Raw genomic sequence first — 20326 nt, forward strand, 5'->3', positions numbered from 1 at the left:
GTTTTTGAGAATGGGTTTTAAGAGAAAGAAGAAGACTAAAGTGGATTGGTCATATGATTGGGTAAGTGAGGATGCCAAAATGTGAGTTTCTTTGCGTGACTAAAATAATGAGAATAGGGTCTAGAGTTCGTTTGGAGTTCTTGCCGTGTTCCAGTGAGGATCGTGTGTTTCATAGGGAGAGGGTTTTAAATTCTTCTACATGCATAGTTGTGTTTTGAAGGAGTTGAGAGTTAAGCTTCCATTTACAGACTTTCAATGTCAGGTGTTGAAATAGTTGAACTGTGCTCCATCGCAGCTTCATCCCAACTGGTGGGCTTTTTTGCGAAGTTTCGAGGTTTTAATGAAATTTTTGGAAGAAAATCTTCGTTAGAATTATTTTTCTCTATGTTCCAGGCAAAAGGAGTCTGGAAGAGTGTTTGGGTGAACTTGAATAGTACCCCAGGTTTTGCTGTTTTTAAACTATATAAGTCCTCTTTCAAGGACTTTAAAAAAATGTATTTAAAGGTCAGGAGTGCCGAGAATGATTTTCCATTTTCTTGGATGATAATCTGGGGAGAGGTTCCCCTTGTGGTGGTGTTCAGAGCATCAAAACATACTGGGTTTTGAAGTTATTAGTAAGAGAAATGAATGCTTCATTGAATACTTGGTGGAGGTTATTGACCGAAAAGAGTTTATCTCAGTTTTTGATTTACTTCAATGGGAAGAGATTAGGCAAGCTGTGATAGATTACCTGAGTGAGTTTGTTAAATATGACTTGGTAGTCATAGTTTGTGTATTAAGTGTTATCCTCACTGTTTGATTGTGTTTTGTATCAAGTGGGAAATATTCCGGTGTTTTCGCTGCTACTTTGAGAGCTTGGTTTAAGAGCGAAAATCTCGAAAAGGAAGGTTTGTCATCAAATTTGGATAAGGCGGTCGGAGTGGGTGAGGTTAATCAACCTCTCCCAATACAAAAGAAAGTTATATTGAAGAAAAGGAAATCCAATGTTGTAGATTTATCGGAAGGCTCAAGTGAAAAGGGTAAAGAAATTCCTCTTGAGGAAATACATGATTTTATGGAGAATTAAAAAAAACTCCATGATGTTTCCGACCATAGTGATGGGTTGTCTGTTTGGGGAAAGGACTTCCCTTTTATGGTCATGACTGACGAGGTTTGTCAATCATCGGCAGATGTGGCATTTGCAGATGAAGTCGGAGACATCGCCATTGACCAGTATATGCAAGTATGACCTGTTTGTATTTTATTTTGGTCGTTTTTCCTTTATTAATTTGTATCTTTTGGTTGTTGTTTTAAGGTGCTTGGTTTGCAATTAGCTAGCCTTGGTCGGAGCCAAGAGATTAAACATAAGAAGCTGTTAGGGCAAAGTGAAGCACCGAATAGGCTAAAGGAGGAATTTTCTCTGAAGAAGAATGTAATTGCAGAGTTGGAGGTAAAGATTTTTGAAATGGAAAAATAATTATAATTGATGAAGGATAACTATTCAAAGGAGGTTGAAGCATTGAAAAAGAAGGAAATTGATCTATCCAACATGAGAAATCAAGTGATTGAGGTGACTGCAAATTTAAGGATTTATAGAAAAATAAGGAAACTGAAATATTGGATTCCTTTGTGGAGGGGTTTGAGCTTGCGTCTTTTCAAGCCAAGTTTTTGGAACCTGACTTTGATTTCTCCCAAATGGATCCAGGGAAGATTGTTCGTGATGGAGCTATGGTAGATGACGATGGAGCTGCGAGGAGGGGATGAAAATATTGAGTAGTTTATTTGTGAACTTTGCTATTTTCGTTAATTGTATGTTATTTCGAACTTGTTCGCTCTGTATGGAGCTCTTGACTGTTTATGTTTTGGTCTTTTATAATGACCAAAAAAGTATTTATTTTGAAGCTGATATGGTATTAAGTTTTATTTTGGATTGTTAATGTCTATCAGTTTTGAAGTTGGCAGTTTAGAATCCAAAGTTTGTTCGATAGGATTGGAAATACGCCTATGGTATTTGCATTTGATATAGTTTGCATGACCTAAGTCATTTGTGTGTTTGATTGTTACATCTCAAAGAGATATAAGTCTCAAATTGAGATTTGTAGATATATGTCAAAATTGAGGACTGTAAATATAGATCGGAATTGAGGATTTGCAAATAAATAGAATTCGGTGAATTAGAATTGTAGCCGCATATAAATCTGAAAGTTAGAGTAATAAGATAAAATAAATCTGAAGATGTAAAAGTCTATAGAATTTATCGACCTTTGTTTACAAAGGTGCAGGTAGGCATGCCTCGTTAAAACCTCTCCAAGCAAAATCTTCTTTGGAAAAAATCTTGTGAGTAGAAAAAAGAGTACAAGCCTGACCCTGACTTTTAACTATAATAATGTTTTAAAGAGGAAACATTCTAAGTGTTAGGAAAAGTTGTACCATCCAAGGATTGTAGGCGATATGTGCCATTCTCGAGGGCCTCAACAACTCGAAATGGGCCTTCCCAGTTTGCGGTGAGCTTTCCATGTGATGAAAGTCTTTGGACCTGCTCTGTTTTTTCGTAGTACCAAATCATTTGTTTGAAATGATTGAGGATTGACCTTTTGGTTGTGTCGTCGAGCTATGATTTGCTGAATTCGTCTATTTGGCTTCTGATGGAAGACTGAGAGATCTCTAAGGGTATCATAGCTTTAGATTCATATACCAATCTGAAAGGTGTTTCTTTTGTTGTTGAATGAATAGTAGTATTGTATCCCCAAATAACATCGGGTATAAGATGAGCCCATAGTCCTTTTACATCATCTAATTTTTTTCTTAAGGCATGTAAAATGACCTTGTTGGCCGCTTCTGCCAAGCCATTTGTTTGTGGGTGTTCCACTGAAGAGAAGTGATGTTTTATTTTCAGATTCTGCGAAAAGAAGGTAAATTTTTTTCGACAAACTGGAGACCACTGTCAGTAATGATATGTCGAGGTATGCCAAATCTACAGATAATGTACTTCCAAATGAAAGAGATCATTTTTTGAGATGTTATTTTAGCTAAAGGCTAACCTTCAATCCATTTTGAAAAGTAATCAATTGCTACGATTAGAAATTTTTTCTGCCCTGGTGCTAATAGAAAAGGGCCGAGTATATCAAGCCCCCATTGATTAAAGGGGCAAGTTACGTCATAGTAGTGGAGTTCCTCAGCATGGATATGTATATTTGGGGAGTGCTTCTGGCAATTAGGGCATGCTTTGACTTTGGCAACACAATCTTGCTGTAAGGTCGACCAGAAGAATCCTGCACGAAGGATTTTAGATGCTAAACTCCGAGCTCCCACATGGGTCCTACAGATGCCATCATGTGCTTCAGATAAAGCTAAGTCAGCTTCTAACCTGGAATGGCATTTCAAAAGAGGACGAAAAAATCCTCGTCTATAAAGAGAGTTATTGAATATGGTAAAAAATGATATTTGTCATCGAAAATTTTTCTCATTGCTGAGGTTTTGCGAGATATTTCCCGTTTTCAGATATTGCAAATATGGCCACTACCAGGTTTAAATATTTTGCTAAGAGATGATCCTTTAATCTGAAAAAGGTTGTTTACCTGCTGTACGACAAGTAGAGAGTCGCGGTATACCTTTAATTCCAAGATTTGTAGCTCTGTAGCGAGCCTCAGCCTTGCAATTAAAGCCTTATATTCTGTTTGGTTGTTGCTTGCTTTGAAAGACAAAAGTACAAAATGTTCCAAGACGAAACCATTGTCTCCTTCCATCCAGATTCTTGCCCCACATTCCTGAGCTCGGAGCAGTGAATTCGGCGACAAAGTTTGCTAGGTATTGTGACTTGATCGGTCCCCTACTTTGATATCTTATGTCGAATTCAGATAGCTCGACCGACCATTTGATAAGTCGGCCTGCAAGTTTTGGTTTATGTAAGACTTGACGCAATGGTTGATCCGTCTGAATGTGGATCACATGGCTTTGAAAGTAAGGTCGGAGTCGTCTGGCCAAGAATACCAGTGCTAGTGCTAGTTTTTCTATCTTCAGATAGCGGAGCTCAGCATGTTGTAAGGACTTGCTTACAAAATAAATTGGTTGCTGTATTCTATTTCTTTCCGTAATAAGAGCATAGCTTATAGCCCAGTCAGTAACTGAGAGATAAAGAAAAAGTTCTTCCCCTTGCAAAGGTTTTTGTAAAGTTGGGGGGTTTTGAAAGAGTTGCCTTTAAAACAACAAAAGCATTTTCACAGTGTTCAGTCCATTCAAAATTGTTTTTCTTTTTTAAAGTTTGGAAAAAATAAGAAGACTTGGAAGCTAAACATGATAAAAATATAGATAATGCAGCAAGTCTCCCTGTTAAACGTTGTACTTCCTTTACTGTTTGCGGACTTTTCATCTCCAATATTGCTCAGCATTTGTCAGGGTTAGCCTCTATACCTTGGCTGGTTAACAGAAAACCCAAGAACTTACCTCAATGTACTGCAAAAGCGCATTTTTTTGGGTTTAGGCACATGTTGTAGTGTCTGAGTTGAGTAAAGATTTTAGTAAGGTCATCAACATGTTTGTTGCCGATCTTTGTTTTGGCCACCATGTCATCGACATAGACCTCCAAGTTTCGTCTGATCTGTTTTGCAAATACCTTGTCCATAAGACTTTGATAGGTCACCCCTGAATTCTTTAAGCCAAAAGGCATAACTTTATATCAGTAATTACCATATTCAGTAATAAAAGTAGTTTTATTTTGATCAGATGGATACATAAGGATCTGGTTATACCCAGAGTAAGCATCCATAAAGCTAAGTGCTGCATAACCAGAAGCATTATCTACTAAGGTATCGATAGATGGCAAAGGGTAAGAGTCTTTTGGGCATGCTCTATTGAGATCAGTAAAATCAACACACAGGTGCCATTTACCATTGTGTTTCTTTACCATCACGACGTTGGCCAGCCATGTTGTGAATCTGATTTCTCGAATAAATCTAGCATTGATGAGCTTTTGGGTCTCTTCCAAGGATGCTTTCTTTTTCTCTGTGCCAAGGTTCTGCTTTTTCTATGCTATAGGTCGAGCAGAGAGATTGAGTGCCAGCTTGTGAGAGATGATCAAAGGATCAATCCCGGGCATGTCAGCAGGAGTCCATGCGAAAAGGTCGACATGTTGCTGTAAGAAGTTTTGAATTTGATTCTTTTCTTCGGTGTCTAGTTTTGTACCTACATAAGTATATTTGTTAGGATCATTATTGAAATACATTTTTTTAAGTCTTCTATTGGCTTCGGTCATTCGAGGAACTTGGCTCGTGGGTCCAAATCGGCCAGTGCTAAGACCTCGTTGGAACTGTTGACGTTGTTTACTTGAGCCCCCAGAGCTCGGTTCGGTTACTTCAAGCTGATGTTGTAGTATTGTTGTGCTTCACGATCATCGCTGTGAATAGTTGCAATAAGATCGTCTTACATAGGGAACTTAACACAAAGATGAATTGTAGATACGATTGTGCTGAACTTATTTAAAAAGGTCGGCCAAGTATTAGATTATAAGGACTGAAACAATCGACAACTAAATACTGAACATCATATGTTTTGGATAAAGGGTGCTCACCCAGTGTAGTTTGTAACCACACAGATCCTAATACCAGGACTCGTTCACTTGAAAATCCGACCAAATCTCCACAGGAAGGTTGAAGTATGTTGTTGCCGAGCTTCATTTTTCGAAATGTTGAATAAAATAGAACATCAGCACTGCTCCCTGGGTCGAGCAGGAGTTTTTGACCCAAGAGGTCACCCAACTGAAGAGTTATAACAACAGGAACGTCCAAATTTGTGATGTTCGTATTAAAATCGATGGACTCGAATGTCACTTGTAGAAGATGAGGAGCTGAGTTTGGCCCATTTGAGGCTCCTTCTACCGACAACATAGCTCGGTAGGATCTTTTGTGTGCCGAGCTTGATGCTCCTTCTCCTGCAAAATCTCCAGATATACGGTAAATAATATCTCGTGGTTGATCAGGGTGTTGGTGAGTTGCTTTATCCTTTTCTCGGGAATATTACCATGTAGAGGTCTGTTCGGCGGAGTTGGCGAGTCATTTCTACATGTGGCCACTGATGTACTTATCCAGATGACCTTGCCGAGTTAATCGCTCCAACAGGTCCTTGGCGATGACACATTCATCCGTGGTATGCCCATGCTTTTGGTGGAATGTACAATATTTAGACTTGTTGGCATTCTTTGCATTTAGGTAACTTCCAGCCTTTCTAGGGGGTTTGATGAGTTTTGAGTTCAAGATTTCTTTGATGATGTCATCTCTATTCGCGTTGAACTGTGTATATGAGTCGTTGATAAACCCATATTTTGTGATATATTTTGTGCTTAATTTGAGTGATTTATTCAATCCTTCACCCACTTATTCATATTAATTGCATAGTTTTACTTTCCCTTCTTTATTATGTGATGCATGTGAAAAACATGTTTTCTATGCTTTAAAATTAATTATTTTAATTACCTTTATTTCCATTCGATGCCATGATTAGTGTGTTGAGTAGTTTCAGATCTTCTAAGGCAGGAATGACTTAAAGGATGGAAAAGGAAACATACAAAAATGGAAGGAAAGTGTAAAACGGAGTTTTTGGAGAAACTGGCATCCACGTGACCGCATGGACGACGCGACCGCGTGCCAAGAGCGAAGAAGCAGCGACGCGGCCGCATGACTGACGCGACCATGCGCCTAACGAAGAACACCTATGATGCGGCCGCATGACTGACGCGACCGCGCGACAAAGAAAACTCCAATCTACGTGACCGCGTGACCCACGCGGACGCATGACAGAGGCCAAGCACCAGAAATTGCAGAAAACGCTCATAGCGGATTCTGAAGCCCTTTTTGGCCCAAATCCAAGTCCAGAATCCATAGACCAGAGGTTATGAAGTGAGGGAATGCATTCATTCAGAGAGAGCTAGGCATTTTTTAGTCACTTTCCATGATTTAGATCTAGTTTTGAGAGAGGTTCTCTCCTCTCTCTCTCTTTAGGATTTAGGATTTAAGACTTCTCTTAGTTTTAGGAGTGACTCTCGATCCCAGGTTCAATATTTTTTTACTTTATATTTATCTCTTATTTTCAGAAATTTGAATGCTTGCTTGTATTAGTTATGTTGCCTATTTGGCCTATGCCACTTTCATGATGATTTTCTTATTCAATGATATTTGAGGTATTTCAGTTTATGATTGTCCCTTTTTATTATCCCCAATCTGATGATATTGTTATTCCAGTAGATTTAATTTCTTTTCCTTTTGGTCTTGGTTAAGAAATCAGTAACTCAGGAGTTACCTCAACTCAATATAATTGATAATTGTTATCTATGATAATTGAATTGAACTTCAATAATCCCAACCTTTTCTTAGGAAATAAATAGGATTCGAAGATCAACTAATTAGTCGCTTGACTTTCCTTTGCTTTAGTAAAGGTCAACTAAGTGGAATTAAGATTCAACTCTCATTATTATTGATAAGGATAACAAAGTCTGAACTTCCAATTTCTCATACCTTGCCAAAAGTTTGCTTTACAGTATGTATTTATTTTAATTGTCATTTAAATTATTTGCCATATTTATTCCTCATTCCCAAAACCCTAATTTTACCTTTTTCATAGCCAATAATAAGAACATATCTCCCTGCAATTCCTTGAGAAGACGACCCGAGGTTTGAATACTCGGTTATCAATTTCAAAGGGGTTTGTTACTTGTGACAACCAAAATGTTTGCACGAAAGGATTTTTGTTGGTTTAGAAACTATATCTACAACGCGACTATTTTTATAAAATTCTTTACTAGCAAAAATCCTAACGTCAGTCGTATCGATGAGTTATCTTGAAAGTTTTCTTATTGTCTCGTGTTCTATCCTCGTCTTTTGTAGTATGAGATTTTTCTGATTTCCGAGCTTGGCGGAGCTCTTCGATATTCATCTGTCCTTTGGCCTTTTTGCGAAACTCAGCGAAAGTCTTTGGCTTGGCCACAGCGATCTCTTCTTGAAATTTTTCCGGCCGGAGTCCACTCTTGATGGCACGCAGATGTACTTTTGGATGCAGGTCTGGTATGGTGATAGCTACCTCGATGAAACGGGTGATGTAATCTTTCAGGCTCTCATTCTGTCCTTGCTTTATTGTATTTAGATAATCGGAATCGTGCTAGTAAATAGAAGCAGCAGCAAAATGATCTTCAAAAAGTTTTGCGAGCTCCTAAAAATGAGAAATAGAATCTGCAGGCAAAGAACAAAACCAATCAAGTGCAGGACCGTCTAAAAAAGTAGAAAAATAACGGCATAAAACAAGGTCAGAAGCACCATTTACTACCATTATTGATCGGAATTTTTTGACGTTCTTCTTTGGGTCTCCTAACCCATCGTAAGGAGTTAGGGTCGTCGGCAAAGTGAATCTTCTGGGCATTTTAAAATTCATGATGTCATCAGTGAACGGCCCTACAGCATTGTCGGGTTCATTGTCTTCATCTGCTAGCCGAGCTTCTTCGTGTCGAGGAGTTTCAGAAACGTGTGTCGGATCGGATTCATGGTCTTCATCCTCCACTTATTCAATGCGATCACCATTATTTTCAATCCGGGCATTAGTAAGTTTAGCTATCTGGTTTGCCATCCTCTAATTTTCCTCCGCTATGCGTTGGTTTGCTTGTTGCAGCTCAGTTACCATTCGAAGAAGTTCGGAGGGCATTGGAGGGGGTTGATTAGCCATGGATGACAAAGAAATTTCAAGGTCAAGAAAAGGGTAATAAGGGTTTTATTTCTCGGGCCCCACGGTAGGCGCCAATTATTCTGACCTGGATAGTCGAGGTATAAGTTGCCAGTGATGAGTCTTTGTACCGAGCTTGCAGGTCATTGTACCGAACTTATATTTCCAGCAGGGATGTACCTCGGCGCGAAAGTGAACAACAAAAGAAGGAGGGAAAGTACTTGCAAAAGGCACTCCGATATTTAAGTCAGTTCAATGTGTCTTAAGAAAATACCTTACCTTCTTTATATGTAGGGTGAGGTGTTTGACGATTACATCTGTCATGATTATTTTTTCATTGAAGAGCAGTTATATCGTATCAGGACGTTATGATACTTAGTCGAACGTTTGATTCCGATTTGTACCGTTTGGGCGAATTACAGATCATTAAGCAGAGCTATAACGTACGATGTCGAGTTATGATTTTTTATTGTAACAGCCATATCAATAATTAAAAAAAAAAGAGTATAGTACTATATATTTTTATTTTTAAGGTATGGGTCAAATCTTAATTTAGTTTCTAATATTTTAAAGTCTTATTTTATCTAAAAACTTTTTAAATGAGTTTAATATTGTCATATTATTAAATTTAATACGAATAATTAACGAAATGAATGACATAGATATTATTGTTAAGTTATATTTTTTTTCTTGTGTTAGAAAAATATAACCAAAATTTTTTTGTAAAACAATTCTAAAATCCTATTAGTCAATTATGAACAATCTAAAATAAAAAAAAATTACGTTAGTAATTATTAGTAAATCGATTTTAATCAAATTAAATATATTGACTATTTAATATACTAATTATTCGTATTAAATTTAACGCTGAGATAATATTAAATATTAAAATTTAAAATAAGACATTTGACATATTTTAAAAATAAAATAAAATATTTAAAATATTAAAAATTAAATTACAATTAAACCAAATACCAAACCAAAATAATCCTTTACCCTAATAATCATCGTCATCGTTGGGGATGGTCCATATCTTTGATTCTCAAGTTGAATGGCAGAAGTTTTCACTTTTAATGGTATAGTACTCTTTCGTGATCAAATATTCCAATGTGTTTTTGGAATTATTTGTCAGATTAAGAGATGCCAAAGCAGGATTTTCCCGAGTCAGGTTTTTCATTAAATGTGGGAAAATGATAGATAATGAACTTGGTAAACGCTTTGACTCGAAGAGCTCAAAGCTCAAAGCTCAAAGTGTGCATTCTAGAAACATTAGGCAGCGGTAAAATTGGAAAGAGGTGTTAACTATTCAGACAAATATCCAGCTCTGTTTTTTTAACTAATACAAAATACTAAAATAATGGCACCACATCTTTAGACGATTTTTTACATGTTCAAACCGCCTATAATGAAATTCTACCCTTTTCAGCAGTAGCCACACTTGTGGTCATTATTCATTATCATTTATAAAAATATAGGATACTAACATATTATTTATTAATTTATTATTAATTATTATATTTTAAATACATATATAAAAAAATATATCTTAAAAATATATCTTTAAAAATATTTTTATTAAATATAATTATAAAAAAATATTTTTATTAGATATATTTATAAAAATATTTTTATTAAATATAATTATAAATAAAAATTAACAAAAATTAACAAAAATATTATTAATAACATAGCAAGATTATTAACATTTAAGCACATTTCATTTATATAAGAATCCAATCGGTACGTTGTAATTTTAAATAAATTGATGAGAGCTATTTATGGTGTATGAGTAGACATAATATTACTCAAGATGCCAAAAATAAACTACCAAATTAACTATTTTTATAAAAATACGTATAAAAATAAATTTAATATAAATATTTATATATAAATACATTATCACTCGCTTAGATAACATTTGTTTAAAGAAAAAATAGAAAAAAAAATAAAAAATAAAAAAATAATTATTTTTTATTATTTAGTTGAAGAGAAAAACTAAAAAAAAAATAATGAAAAAAATTGATAGAATCTATTAATTTTTTTCTTCAACATTAAAAAAAATTGAAAAAAAAAACTAATTCTTTTCTCTTTATTTTTAATATTATCCTTTCACTTTTTTCAATATATTTAATAATATTAGGATAAAATTATCTTTTTATAGCATTCTTTTTTTTATTTTTCTTCCGTCCAAACACATCTAAGAAAAATAAAAATCCACTCAATTTTTTTTATCTCTATTTCTTTCTTTCCAATCAAACATAACCTTATTTTCTCTATTTCTTTCTTTCCAATCAAACATAACCTTAGTAATTGAATTTTAGTATGTACAAAATATTTTTAAATATCAATATAATAAACTAATAATCCAAACCTAAACATCATAACAAAGTCTCACACTATCCACTCAGACATCCAACATTTTTAAGAATTATTATCCACCACTTAACATTACCAAATTCGAATTCAAATGCAGTATATTGAAAGACATGCTAATGTAGTATATCAACTAAACCTCAGCTGCTCATTGCTTCTGTGTTAAGCCACTAATAAAGCCTACGCAGGATTACTTGAGTTCTGACTACTATCATTGAATTTGTAAATAAATTTTCTTCTTGTAATCAAATCATGGTTTATATTCAAACCTGACGGATAATTTAACAAAAATAAATAAAATAAATAGTCACACTGTCAAAGGTTAATGCTCAAAATAAATTATTAACACGTTTATAAGGTAAAGTATCATCCAAATCCAATTATACTCCACAAATCAAATAACAAAACAGTTACACGGCTGTAAAGATTATAGTAAAACAATTCTGTATCTTCCAATAATAGCATGCAAGATTGAATTGAAACCACAAGACACTACTCAGTTACAAAATGTAACATGTCTAATTGTGCATTCAGTGATTATTTATTTCTTTGCCTGTGAAAAAAAAATCTGGGGGATTAATGAATATATATATATATATATATATATATATATATATATATATATATATATATATATATTATATTCCTCATAGATAGGGTGAAAAATAAAAATAAATAAAAGAAATAAACAAACTAAATTAATCATCTGATCCTAGGATGTCTTTGTCTTCGTTCATCAACTTCATTCATCCAATCATTGAGCCACAGAAGTCCCTTGTATCCATAATATGTAGCAGTAACAAGTACGATCAAAATAAAAAGGTACAGAAGGAGCTTCTTTGTTGTAGAAATAATTTTCTGTTCAGTGATTAACAGAAAAAGAAGATGATCAGTGGAAAGAGACCAGGAGACATAGTTAGAGCATGGAAAGAAAGAACTCTTCTCTCAAATAATCAATATACCTGTATTTTTGTTGCTTCCTTAGATTCTTGGACTCGTTTCTGCCTTTTTCGTCGCTTCGGAGCCAGTTTTTCATTATCTGTCTCTTTTACCTTTGAAAATAGCTAGAGTATTAGACAACACTAATTCAGAGCATACGCCATAGAGGCGTGCATCTCCAATTTAATGAAAACAGACTGAAGAGTGAAGTGAAAATTTAAGAAGTGGAATTATATATTCATAGATACATATCAGAATATTTAAAAAAATATATATATAGTTCAAACATGCATGTCATACTATTAGGTTCACGAAGTTAAGTACAAGGGATCATCTATGACTTATGGCTGAGTTTGGTTTTGACAACAGAATAAGACAGCACACTAAGAACATGACACAAAGAACGACACAAAAATTAGTGTCTTTATGTTTTGTTTGTTAATAAACTAAATATAAGATAAAACAAATTATGAGAAGTCCAATTTATTATCATTTTCTTCCGCGCACACAAATTTAGGGAAAAAAATATAATGATAAAAAATGTAATTGTGAAAAATTGATAGGGATAATGAAAAAATAAGTGTCTTTTATTAGTGTCTTTGTGTCCCTTCTATCAAAGACACAAAATACACTAATTTAGTGTCTTAGGACACAATGTCTATGTCTGTCTCAGCTGCCAAACATGATTTCGTGTCTCAGTGTCCTACTCTCTATCCCATACGTGTAAACAAACACAGCCACATAGAACAGATGGAGAATATAAACCTTATGAAACTAATCCTATATATAAATTAATTTTCATATACATAAGATTGAGTATTCTTGACCATTCAAGGTATCATATTGGTTGAAAATATTATTGAAAAAAATCAGATTTTGATAGAAGGTTTCATCAGAAAACAAGTTTTATTATTGTAATGTATAGATGTTGCAAAATTTTAAAAACAAAGTGATTGTGCAAAAATGGTAATAGAACTACTTTTATACTATTGAATATTATATCAAAATTTTTGCTCTCCTATAAGCTTTCAGGTTTGATCAGACCTGTATCCAACTAATGAGACAAAACTCAGATATTACAGTCTAAAAGTTCCTAGAAAAGATGAGAATTAAACTCGCTAAATCTCCATTTTCTTTGTGTCGGTAGGGGATCCTCTTTTTAAAGAGTAGTTGCTAATACTATCAAATTTATATTCAGGTTTCCATTATGAAACTTTTGTAATTTGATTTAGAACTTGAGCTTGAGTTTCAAATCAATCACCCTTAAGTGACAATGTAGACAGATTAATGTCATATTCAGTGCTAAATTTTCAGTTTTTCACAAGAAACAACGAACTCTACAACCATTATAAAACAAAGAATGAAGCAAAACAGATAACATAAATATATGGAAGGTTCTGATTAAAATCGATTACCTCTGTAACTTGAGATTTACGTAGATGTAATTCCGACTCAACAACCTGCATTTTACTCTTGCAATCAGAATTGCAAGGAATAAGGCCAATTCCAAATTGATTTTTGGTAATATCCTTTGGGTGGGAACCAGCACTGTGATATGCTGCTTGAACATCGTGACATGGCCACTCCCTTTTCAGTGTTTGGCATTTGCAACGAACGATGACCTAGTGAAGATTGACTTCAGATTTTAGAAGACTATATGGATAAATAATAGGGTAACTGATTACTTTATTTTGCAGTAGCTAGATTAAAATATGAAAAAATTTGCCAGCTTCAAGTCATGATGTTATAACCTTTTAATGTCACATTACCTTTTTACTGCATTTCTCAGGATTTGGGCATTCACCAGGATGGCACGTCTCGGGGCATAGATGGGTACAATTTGCTAACTTCCTGGAAAATAAGAACAACATTGAACTTTATAAGAGCAAAAAGAAAAACGGCAATAAAAGGAAGGGAGGGATCAAAATTCTTGCAGATATTTAAGTTGGATTCAAGTGCTAAACTAGTTTAACAAAAATATAAATGAATAAAAGAGAGAGAAGAGATGGGTAAAATAGAACTAAAGCATATACTCTCTAATTTACCTATGACACAGCCCACCACATGAACGGACTTTCTCTTGATCCTTAGCTGACAAGGTGTTGTAATATATGCACTCAAACACATGGACCATTGAGCCACAATGACAAGACCGCTTGATCAGCGCTTTGCATGGAGGACAGTCTCCAGGATGGCATTGACGAGGGCAACAATGCTGACATTTAGGTTCTCTTTCCTGAAGTAGGTATATTGAGTGAAAAATTATCAGTTCTAATTTCTTATAAGAGTGTTTGTTAATTTCACACAGGAAGACAAAAGAGAAATCTCATTTATTTGGCATAAATTGTGTTATATTACAGAGGATACATAGAGCCCAAGAATGGAGAAGATGTAGAGAGGGAATGACATGCAACGAAATTATGGAAGTTTCAATACCTTATCACAAGGAAGAGAACAATCTTCACAAGGCTCACTTTTCTGTAGCCGGTTCGTGGAGGCCGGATTCTCCAAGGCATGGCAGGTTTTAGTACAATAATGATTACCGCACGGTAGAGGATTTCCACATAAGTTTTCACAGGCAAACTGTGATTTATCAGAGCAGACCATCTGACAGGAAGGGGTAAAACAAGGGAAAAAAATAAAAGAAACCTAATTAAAATCACAAAAGTAGCTGATGCAAATTTCTCTTACACAACTTTTAAAAGTATCTTGAATATCAGATGTTTATATCCAGCTTTGAAGATGAAGCAAAAAACAAACCATTCGCTCCGTTCCAATGTGTTGCCCGACACATGGTCTCCACACTAGTTCAGGGCAAGGAGGGCATGGAGTACCAGGTGTACATTCACTTTGTTGTATAATTTTCTTTTTCTTTGGTTTGAGAGTGAACTCCCGATTAGGCGGAGGTTTAGCATCATGACACCTTCACACAGAATAAACAATGTTAAGGAAAGGCATCAACTAAAAACAAAATCTATGATCTTCTTGTTCCATCATATGATACTAGATTCTGATAAATTGATGCATTAATTAATGTTTTAAGAGTTTCCCATCAAATCTATTTGAAATGCATAAAAGATGGAAAGCCTTCATTATTCATAGCAATTTCTTCAAAATGGTAACTAGTAATATCTCAATCTAACATATTAAATGAGAAGATTGTGTCAAACCTTAATTTGCAAGCATGGCCACAAGAGTACTCTTCTGCACAAGGGAGCCGACAAGGAGGACAGGCTCCATAATGGCATTTGTGTGGCTAGAAAAAATAATTAATTTGTTAATAATACGCAAAATACATGAAACATTTTCACTAATATGCATATATTTCTGAAATTAATGATGCATGTGTAAAAGTTCTTACACATTCATCCCACTGCATGCTTCTCTTTTTAAGACTTTTAAGGTCCTAGGTGATTGGTCAACCAATTTTATTGAAAATATATGAGCAGATGCCTATGTAAATCATTTTATTAGTGGCAGTGCATCAAAATTAAATACTATATTTCCTTTCAAATTAAGGAATAAACAAAAAATAGTAAGCACCCACTAAAATATATCATGAAATTTCTTAGGGGGTAAAAAACTATATTATGAACTTTTATCATCTATTCGAAACTCGCTTTTACCAGAATTAAACACATTCAATTTTAGAACATAAGTGTTCTATCCTCAAAACTGTGCACCAAGTACCATTTTTTTCTCTTTAATCTAGAACAATCCCCCCACCCACCCACCCCCCCCAAAAAAAAATAGTTGATTATATGCAAGGAACCATATGCTTGTCAAGCCCCAGAGCAGGCACCAACCCTAGACTAGGCGAGACTTTCCCTCAACATAAATATTAGGTTAAAAAATTATCACTAATAGGAACAATGAAGCTCTAAAGAACATGTATTTGATAAGAAGGGAAGTAGGGTGATGAACAGACAACATTCTTATGCCAATGCCCAATCATACCATGATTTTGTAATCATTAGCAATATTTAATTTTCAGCCATTCCTAGAAACATGTTCTGTTATGGAACTTATGATCTACTCCATCTAATTGAGCATCAAAATTTGAAAGTAATCAACTGATAACATATACTCAACAAACTAGATTTTATTGTTTAAAGTTTAAACATCTAATTCATTTCCCCATACAATTTACATTTTCTAAACTTCTTTCCACTGTCAAAGCATCAGCATCAGCTTGTTATTGCTGCTATTATAGCCACACCCAAGTATACAACACTACAACATATCTCCACTTGAAAATGTAAATGCCTGAAGCAAAATAAGTCACTAAATACCTTGAGCTTTGGTGCATGATGGCATAAAGGAGCAATAGGGCATGGTTTAGGACACTTGGGTGGTTTTTGTTCCATTTCAGTACCGCAAGGAACCTAGTAAAACATCTGTCACTCAGCACATTTGACTTGAGAAAAAAAAAAACTAATAAAATCAAAGTATACAACATTAACACCAAGAAGATCACATAAGATAATGGTGGTAATTGACCAGAGAATAAAGGGGGGGAAAAGGAAAGAAAGAATATGTATTGCCAGCATGTGTGTCCACTTATGATATCAACAACCAACAAGAGAAGTAAAATTACAAATATCTTCAAACTAAGGCAACAGTAAAATATTAGTAATAAGAAGTTAAAAACAACAAAATAACACAAATGTTTCGAGTATCTCCATGTTTATATTAAATCTGAACTTCAAACTTATTTTCTGTTACCAAATGAAAACACTATAGACAAAGACACTGGGAACATCACATTGACTACAGTCTACATAAATTAACCATAATAACAGTCCTTCATTTATTTATCCACTCACCTTCAATGTTCCCCTTAAATATAAATTAGTGCGATATGCAACATAAGCGATTACATTACGGAAAGAAAACAATGTTTTGTTGATCTAACCAACATCCCTTGCTCACTTGATCAACTCAAACCTGGCAATCATATCCCCCTCCCCCTTCAACCCCAAAAAAGAAAAAAAGTCAAGCACCATACCAACCACTTGCATTCATCTAAAATAGTCATCTCCCCTGCCACTAAATGAAGTCAGATTTGCACTGATTATGCTTGGAAATAGTGCAATACATGTCAAAGCTAAGATTCCTTCACAAAATATTCGAGCCTCTCAATCTTATATAATGCATAACGAGCCCAACGGTCATATTGCCAGCAAAATCTATGAACTATACAATTCATAATTGTGCTTTACACAAATGTGTTCACAGCTACAATTTGCATTCAAGAATGTTGGATTCAGGTTACCAAAGTGACACAAGAAATACAATCATAAAATTGGACTTATACAATCACAATTGAAGAATTATATCTCATATAATAAATACTAAATTAATAACATAGTATAATGTCATGCTCCTATTCTGAAAGACAGAAAAAGAAAGTCAGACTCAGACCTCAAAATGTGTTTCCCCACATGCACATGAAATGGTGACCATTATTGGGCAAGGAGCACAGGCACCCCTGCAATAACAAAAAGCGGATAATGAAATTGATCTTTAAACATCAAAGACATAAGACAGAAATTACAGTTCCACTATGAAATTATAGCAACATACCTATGGCATGGAGAAGGGCATTTATGGTTTTTACATCTAAGCCGCCTGTCACAGACCTAATAAATTTTTTAAAAACATAAGCAAATCAATCAATACTCCTCTAACATCCTAGCCTTCTATTGGAATGAAATGATGGCCAATTGGCCATAAAGTAGGCTCTAACCTCTGAGCATGGAGGGCAATCCCCATCACAGCACTTGCGTTTACAAGCATGCCGGCCACAGTCCCGCATCCTCTGGCACTTCCTTTCACACCACAAATCTTGATAGCAAGGAACCTATTCCAAGTTCAATTAACTCTGCCCACTATAATAACAATTCCACAACTACAAAACAAGCAAAACAAAGCATACAGATCTACTGCAAAGACAGTGAAAACTCACATCTTTCCTGAGGCTGCCGCATCGACAAGACTTCTTCACAACAGTCCTACAAGTCTCAACACATGCACCACGGTGGCACCTCTCGGGGCACCTATGGTACCTACAACTAAGCATCTTATCACAAGTAGCCCCACATAAGGGCACAGTAACATCACAAGGCATCCCTTCATACACTCTCTTCCCACAAGGACATGCCCTCTTCCCTTGCAAAGGGCAGTCTCCACACTCCCCAACATGGCAACCTCTCTCACACACATGCCTCCCACATCCGAGCCTCTTCTCACAAGGCTCGCCACACCCGAAAACACGGTTACAGCACTCCCTCTCTTCCTTCTTCTTACCACACCGGCACTGGTACACACTGCGTGCCCGGCAGGGAGGGCATTGACCCTCATGACAAATCTCAGCACAACCATGAACCCCACAATCCAGAAGCTTCCCACAAACTTTCCCACACGAGAACTCCTTGAACCCGCACCTATATTAGACAAATACCAATAAGAGTATTGAATATGAGTATATGACACAAAAATACAGCAAAGTTATGAAAATAAGAAGTTTAATTTAGCAGTCTTTGATGCAAATACAAATGCAATACACATACGTCAGCATAAATGAAGTATTTGAGCATCATGGACACGCACCTCCTCACATCTTCAATTTTGGTACAAAAGCAACTAACTTTCACGAGTTTTGGGCAGGACGGGCAGGGTCCAGGGTGGCATAAAAGAAGGCAATGGTGACCACAGTTGTGCTTCAATGGCCTCCCACAAATCTCACCGCAAGAATGAGGCAAAACCCATGGATCATTGGGAGGGTTCTCGAGTTTTCCGCAGAAGCAAAAGTAGGTTTTTGGAATGTGCGTGATTGGGTACTCTACCCTGCATTTGGGGCAGTTCCAGAGCGCGGTTTCAGAGGCGCGCTGCTCTGTGATAGGGAGGCGCGTGGCGGCGCGTGCGGCAGCGAGATTGGAGGCTTGGCGGGCCCATGATTGGATACAATGGAGGTGGAAGAGGGCGAAGCAGAGCGAGGAGCAGGACCATGTTGGGTCTGAGGGTTTGATGCGTTCGAGGCAGATGAGGCATGAGAGTGCGCCGGAGGATGAGGAAGTAAGGAAGGATTGGATCTTTGACACTTCGGCGGGGGTGGCGGTGGTGGAGGAGGAGGAGTGGCGGCCGGTGAACTCGAAGTAGGGTTTGAAGATGGAGGCGGAGAGGTCGGAATGGCGGAGAAGATCGGAGGAGGAGGAGTGGGTTCCGCTTCCGTCGGAGTCGGTGTCGGAGTCGGAGAGTGGTGGCGGCGGCGGCTGCGGAGGAGGATGTTGGAGGTAGTGGATTGATGACTTCATGTTTCCGATCTCAGCCCCCAGATCGGTGTATTGTGGTTGTTTTCAGGGAGCTTCTTTGTTTTGTGTGTAGTGTTCTGTACTTCTGTCGTCTGTGTTTTGCATATTGTTCTCATGGGATTTTTTTCGTAAATAAAATAAAAAAATTAATTATTTTCTCATAAAAGAGATCTCAGCTTTATTTTCAACGCTACAATTTTTTTTTTTGAATAATTTATCGTACCTCCACTGAATTCTATAATTTATTTAGAGTTGGCCATACTTTGAGAAATTCTGATGAATTCGACAACTTATTTATAAATGGGAGATTATTTTTCTTTCTCCCTTTCTTCTTTTATTTCTTCTTCCAAATTTTTTCTGTTACTCTTTTCTCTCTTTTGGACATCCATAAAGTTTATTGTGATGATATTCTTAATTCTAAGTTAGTAGGCACAGGATTCGGTGGTCCAGGAACCTTTGGACTACTTAGTGGTCCAAGTAGAAAACATGTTTTTAGAGTTTTTTTATCAATTGCTACGTAGTCCTTGAACTAATTTTAATTACAAATCAACCCCATATATTTTATTTAATTATAAAAATAGTTTTTTATTTTATAAATTATTATTTTATCAATTATCTATTATATTTATTAACAATCAAATACAAAAATAACAACCAATTATATCCTCCATTCATCCTAATAATTCCAATTGATTAAATAATTAACTTTGATCTCGTTACGTTCGTCTATGGCTTCCAAATCGTGTTTTCTTGAAATTCAATCGATTGGTTTTTCAAAACAATCGATTGAATGATAACTCAATCGATTGGTTTACACTATATCACAAAACAATCGATTGAAAGTTTTAAGGTAGAATGATAAAAAGCTTATACCAATCGATTGTTTATACTTTCCAATCGAATGAATGTCTCAAAATAATCGGTTGTTGTTGTTACTCAATCGATTGAATTCAGGAAAACAACATGGATTTGCCAAATATAATCGATTGGAAAGTGATGACATTGAAGTTTTAGCCAAATTC

The 20326-nt window shown here is 35.6% G+C and overlaps 1 protein-coding gene across 1 annotated transcript; it reads right to left on the minus strand.

Annotated features, from left to right (window-relative positions):
- Nucleotides 1-11627: 11627 nt before the first annotated feature.
- On the minus strand, nucleotides 11628-19520 carry LOC112715382 (NF-X1-type zinc finger protein NFXL2). The gene is made up of 14 exons (XM_025767135.3): nucleotides 18604-19520; nucleotides 17960-18437; nucleotides 17741-17854; nucleotides 17578-17633; nucleotides 17416-17482; nucleotides 16284-16376; nucleotides 15162-15247; nucleotides 14752-14914; nucleotides 14428-14598; nucleotides 14037-14227; nucleotides 13761-13842; nucleotides 13407-13613; nucleotides 12015-12104; nucleotides 11628-11910 (listed from the first exon to the last, which is right to left on the minus strand). The coding sequence occupies exons 1-14, from the start codon at nucleotides 19305-19307 to the stop codon at nucleotides 11755-11757; spliced, it is 2658 nt and encodes an 885-aa protein (XP_025622920.1). The 5' UTR covers nucleotides 19308-19520; the 3' UTR covers nucleotides 11628-11754.
- Between the last annotated feature and the right edge of the window lie 806 nt (nucleotides 19521-20326).

The sequence above is a fragment of the Arachis hypogaea genome, chromosome 10 (genome assembly GCF_003086295.3).
Source record: "Arachis hypogaea cultivar Tifrunner chromosome 10, arahy.Tifrunner.gnm2.J5K5, whole genome shotgun sequence".
NCBI classification, from domain to species: domain Eukaryota; kingdom Viridiplantae; phylum Streptophyta; class Magnoliopsida; order Fabales; family Fabaceae; genus Arachis; species Arachis hypogaea.

Excerpts from the sequence above, each read along its gene's own strand:
- LOC112715382 (XM_025767135.3), bottom strand. The coding sequence starts at position 19,307 with ATGAAGTCATCAATCCACTACCTCCAACATCCTCCTCCGCAGCCGCCG. Across the intron at positions 15,248-16,283 it reads ATCATGCACCAAAGCTCAAG|CCACACAAATGCCATTATGG; the intron begins GTATTTAGTGAC and ends TATTTTTTCTAG. Across the intron at positions 13,614-13,760 it reads CTGAGAAATGCAGTAAAAAG|GTCATCGTTCGTTGCAAATG; the intron begins GTAATGTGACAT and ends AATCTTCACTAG.